General features: G+C 42.4%; 1 protein-coding gene across 1 annotated transcript in view; it reads right to left on the bottom strand.

The window, feature by feature from the left end:
• The window catches only part of LOC121850592 (zinc finger protein 592-like), a 4,771-nt gene extending 508 nt beyond the window's left edge, over window positions 1–4,263 (bottom strand). Inside the window, exons 1-2 of the mRNA XM_042343148.1 lie at window positions 4,107–4,263; window positions 3,303–3,566 (exon numbers count right to left, since the gene is read on the bottom strand). Coding sequence (XP_042199082.1) covers window positions 3,303–3,566; window positions 4,107–4,250 — 408 coding nt within the window. The 5' untranslated portion in view covers window positions 4,251–4,263. The remainder of the gene's footprint in view (window positions 1–3,302; window positions 3,567–4,106) is intronic.
• Between the last annotated feature and the right edge of the window lie 424 nt (window positions 4,264–4,687).

The raw sequence follows: 4,687 nt of genomic DNA on the forward strand, positions 1-4,687 counted from the left end.
GCTTTCCATACATAGGAGTCCTGTATCCAATGTAACTCCATGCTCTTTTCATAGTAAGGCACTGAATCTTATCTGGAGTCGGTAACCCAAGGACACAGATTTAAAATAGTTGTTAAAAGAAACAGAAAAGAGGTGAGAAATATTTTTACACAGCGAGTTGTTGGGATTCGGAATGCACTGCCTGAAAGGGTGGGGGAGGCCGATTCGATAACAGCTTTTAAGAGAGAAATAGCTAATTATTTGGGAAGGACAAGTTTGCAGGGCTATGGGGAGAGCGCGGGGGAGTGGGATTGATTTGGAAGCTCTTTTCAAAGAGCCGGCACAGACACGATGGGCTGAATGGCCTCCTTCGATGCTGTACAATTCTATGATCTATGATCTATGTAAGGATTGAGTCAAATGAGTGAGATTAAAGCTCTAGTCTCTAGAAACCCTGTTTTTCCAGTTTCACAATCACTTGAGCTCCTCAATTGGATTGTAGTGTTCAGTTTAAATCCTAATACTCAGTATTCCACAGCCACACAATGCAAATCCTCACCATTTCATTCGAGCAAACAAGACTGCAATCAGTCACTGTGCTATTGACAGTTGTTCAGAATAATTGAAGCACACAAGGGGTTAATGCAATTTCACTAGTCGTTGAGTCCCACTGATTCCCAATTTGCTTGAGCCTTGTATCTCACTCTAGTGAATACCTCAAAGAAACAGAAGCACTGTAACCAAACCAGTCATATAAATAATAATCCTTGCATTTAACATAGCGTTTAATCACATCTTTGAGACGTCTCTTCGAGAAGTGCTTCACAGAATATGCTATAAAGCGAATTGACTGTATTTTGTGGGCGAAATGTGGCAGCCAATTGAGCACAGGAGTGTCCCACAAACAGTCGTGGATTGAGTGACCCCATTTTTTTTAAGGGATTATTATCACAGGAAAAGTGATCCACCAATTGACTAACGACTGGGTTCCTACTTACTGCTAGGTAAACAGAGGCGTGTGGAATAAAGAAACTTTCCTAATGTTCTGCCCTCCCGGGAATCAAACCCAGGTCTTTTCGCTTGCGAAGCGAGTGCTCTAACCACTGAGCTACAGGACTCCACATGTTGGTACAGCACGTGGCATTGCCCTTCAGTGTCTTTGATCGTTGTGCCTCTCCCTGTGTAACTGGCATTTTTCCCCTTTTCCACTTCCCCGCATATTCTTGGTCAGTGGCTTGCAGACTGGTTCTGGGATAGAATTCCCCTGGTTGGGAACACTTACCGAACATGCAACAAGCCTGTTGCAGCACATTAAGCGGGTGTTTCACAGATGCCTCTGTGCGCTGATATTTAGTGCCTCTGATTTGCATTTGGCCTGCATTGTACACGGCTGAAATAAGGCTAACAGAGTGAGGATACCGATCCCTATTAACCCACAAATTAAGCGAGGATAAGCAGAACTCTCAGGGATCTACAAAGCAATAATCCTATCAAGGGTTGCACAGTGCGTCTCATACCAAAAGAATGAAGAGTTAGTACTTAATAATTACCCCTTTCACCCCATATTAGACTAATATATTAAAATGGAATACATCGTGGAATAAATGTCACTTCAAGTTATGGGTTTAAGATTATTCTTTTTTTAAAAACTGTTATTATGGTTTGAATGGGGCCTGGAAGACCTTTGGTTTGAAAAAAATCCTTGCATTTGGTCTAGCAGCTTTCACGTCGGAAGGCGGTCTCAAAGAGCTTCACAGTTTTTGAATATGATCAGATATGAAGATTGACAAGTAATAATAATAATAATCCTTGCATTTGGTATAGCGCCTTATCCCCCACGTCTTTGAGACGTCTCAAAGAGCTTCACAGAAAATACTGTAAAATGAATTGACTGTATATTTTATGTAAGTAAGCATTGACAAAGGACACACGGTAGGGTATATGGTGTGTTTGTTGAACCTTTGTCTTCACCAACATGAGGGAGATCTGCGAAAGTGTTAGAGAACAGAACATTTATCACCATGTATCCATGGGCCAGACATTGTACAGGTTAGAGGCAGGGTAACTGGAATAATACAGTTCTGAGAGGCTTGAGAGTTAGAGACAGAATGTTCTAGGTTTGAATTCCAATAGATCCATCCTTTTCCTTTTGTCAAAACAAGTCCCATGCCAAAAAAATTCTCCACGGGAGATAGGAATGTGGAGGGTCCAAGGCGATTAACCAGGAATGGGGAGACACCTGGCTTGTACACAATAATTCAAGAGGAACTTGTGGTATAGACATGTACCAAGTGAGGGACAGGCCAGTGCAAGATTGATAAATGCCATTGATCCAGAATACAACGTAAGAAATCTTCAGAGCAGGAAATTTGATTCAATAAGCCAGTCCCTTTCCATTCTCAACTCCACCTACTTGTCTTCTCATCAACATCCTTCAATCCTTCCTTTGCAAAACACATTAAGTTGGCTCTCAAACTATATACTCAAAATCTAAAGTGGAGAGTTGGGTGGGGGGAGAGGGTGGAAGAGGAGAAAAGCTGTTTGCAATCAATGGATCTTCACAATTAGGTTTTTAAAAGCTATAGTGCTGCTGCGACTCCGTCTTTAACAACAAAAGCAAAATGTATAAACATTGGGATTTTAGCAAAAAAAAGATTATTATTGAGGATTATAGGATCATGTGGGTGGGGCTTGCAGGACAATGTGCCGAGAGCATATTCATTGTGTTTTTTAAAGTAATCTCTGAAATGCTCTCCCCTAAATAGGAGGTAGAGTCTGAAATGAAGCCAGTGTAGGACTGGAAGGATTAAGTCTTGTTAAACCACAGGAATCTCTTTGTAAATTCAAGGCATTTTAGACGCACTGTATGTGTGCCCAATAATTCTTGTGAAACTACCTGTGATTTGCAGGGCTGGCAGGCAAGGAGGAAGAGTGTTTTAAAACAAGAGGGGATTGTAATGGGATTGTAGGAGGCTTGGCTGCTGGCTGTGTCTAGTTATTCTAACAGGGCAGTAAAAGATCTGAAGAAGAATTGCAGGTTCTTAACCCTGCAGAGGCTGAAGGGGGTAAATTCAGAACAAATATGTGCTTGAGTGAGCGAGTAGGAAACTTATGGAACAGGCTCCCTAGGGAGATAGACGGTGGAAGCAGAAAATGTTGTTTGTTTCAAGAACAAATGAGATCGATTTCTGCTTGAAAATAATATCTGGGGATACAGTGTACAGTTTGGGACATGACATGTCAGTGACTGCCAGGATGATGGAGGGGAACTAGATGGACCTTGGTCTTCTTTCTGTTCTTAATCACAGAGAGGCAGTAATTACCTTGCCATGGGTTCTCTTCATGTGAGAGACGTAGAGTTCTCGATCCGGAAGCCACTGTAAGCACTCTCCACATGTCCAGCCGGGATTCTTGCCCCTCACTCTGGGCTCAGAGCTGCAGAGGCTGGTGCTCGGGGTGTTGGAGGCGACACCGTTGGAGGTGCTGTAGGTGGAGGATGGTTTGGGGACTCGACTGCTGGAAGCCTCCCTGGACGGAAGCCAGAAGTTTGGCAAATCTTCCATGTTCTGCCCAACACCGTGGACGTCCTGTTCACAACACAAAGGGTGACATTTGTAAGAAGCAATGACCAATAATAATAATAATCCTTGCATTTGATATAGCGCTTAATCACATCCTTGAGACGTGTCAAAGCGCTTCACAGGATTTACCGTAAAGTGAATTGACTGTATTTTGTGGGCGAAACACGGCACAGCAGCGTCCCACAAACAGTCATGTATTGAGTGACTAAATTATTTTGTAGGAATAAGTAGGAACCCATTTGTTAGTCGAAAGGCGGATCGATTTCTGGATGTAATAATCCCTTTAAAAAAATAAATATTCTTGTCACTCAATCCATGACTGTTTGTAATATCTGGGGATGCAGTATATAGTTTGGGACACTGAAACACATTGAAACACTGCTGTCATTTCTCCCACAAATACACAGTCAATCCACTTTACAGTATATCCTGTGAAGCTTTTTGAGACGTCTCACCGACGTGATAAGCTGCTATATCAAACACAATTATTATTAATAATAAATGAAAACTGTGATGGCAAGATTGCTGTCGATGCATTGAGCCTACCTTGAAGTGCTCCATCATCAGCTGTTTGTGCAAGTACAGGGATTGGCATACAGGACACTTGTACACACACACAATCAGCTTGTTTTTGTGCTGGTCGAAGTGCTTGTGTAGCATCGCTCGCTGGTTGAAGACGGTTTCACACATAGAGCACTTGAAGATGACTCTGTAATGGAAGAAGCAGCTTGTGTTGGCATTGCAGCCCACTGGCACTTAATCAGCTCATGTAACAGGGCATGTCTCGTCACTCTCACATTGTACAGGGTGTCCACAAAGTCCTGTTACCCCATGTGTTTTTTTTTCCTACAGAATTGGCCAACAATTTTCAAACATGTGTAAGAATGATGATAACTGTATTTAGAAGTTACTTCATTCTATTCAGTACAAATGTTTAACTGTATTTAGCCGTCCAGAGGATGTGTGTGTGTGCGTGAGTGTGTGAGCGCCAGCATTTTCATAGCAGATAATCATCCGTTGCCATGTTCAGTGCCACATCTTCTGCAACATGGAGTCAGTGAGGAGAAGAAATGTATCTCTGACAGCTAGCTTCAGCTCCATAGTCTTCATACCACTATTTGGTATGT

This window comes from Callorhinchus milii, unplaced genomic scaffold (genome assembly GCF_018977255.1).
Source record: "Callorhinchus milii isolate IMCB2004 unplaced genomic scaffold, IMCB_Cmil_1.0 Scaffold22, whole genome shotgun sequence".
NCBI lineage: Eukaryota > Metazoa > Chordata > Chondrichthyes > Chimaeriformes > Callorhinchidae > Callorhinchus > Callorhinchus milii.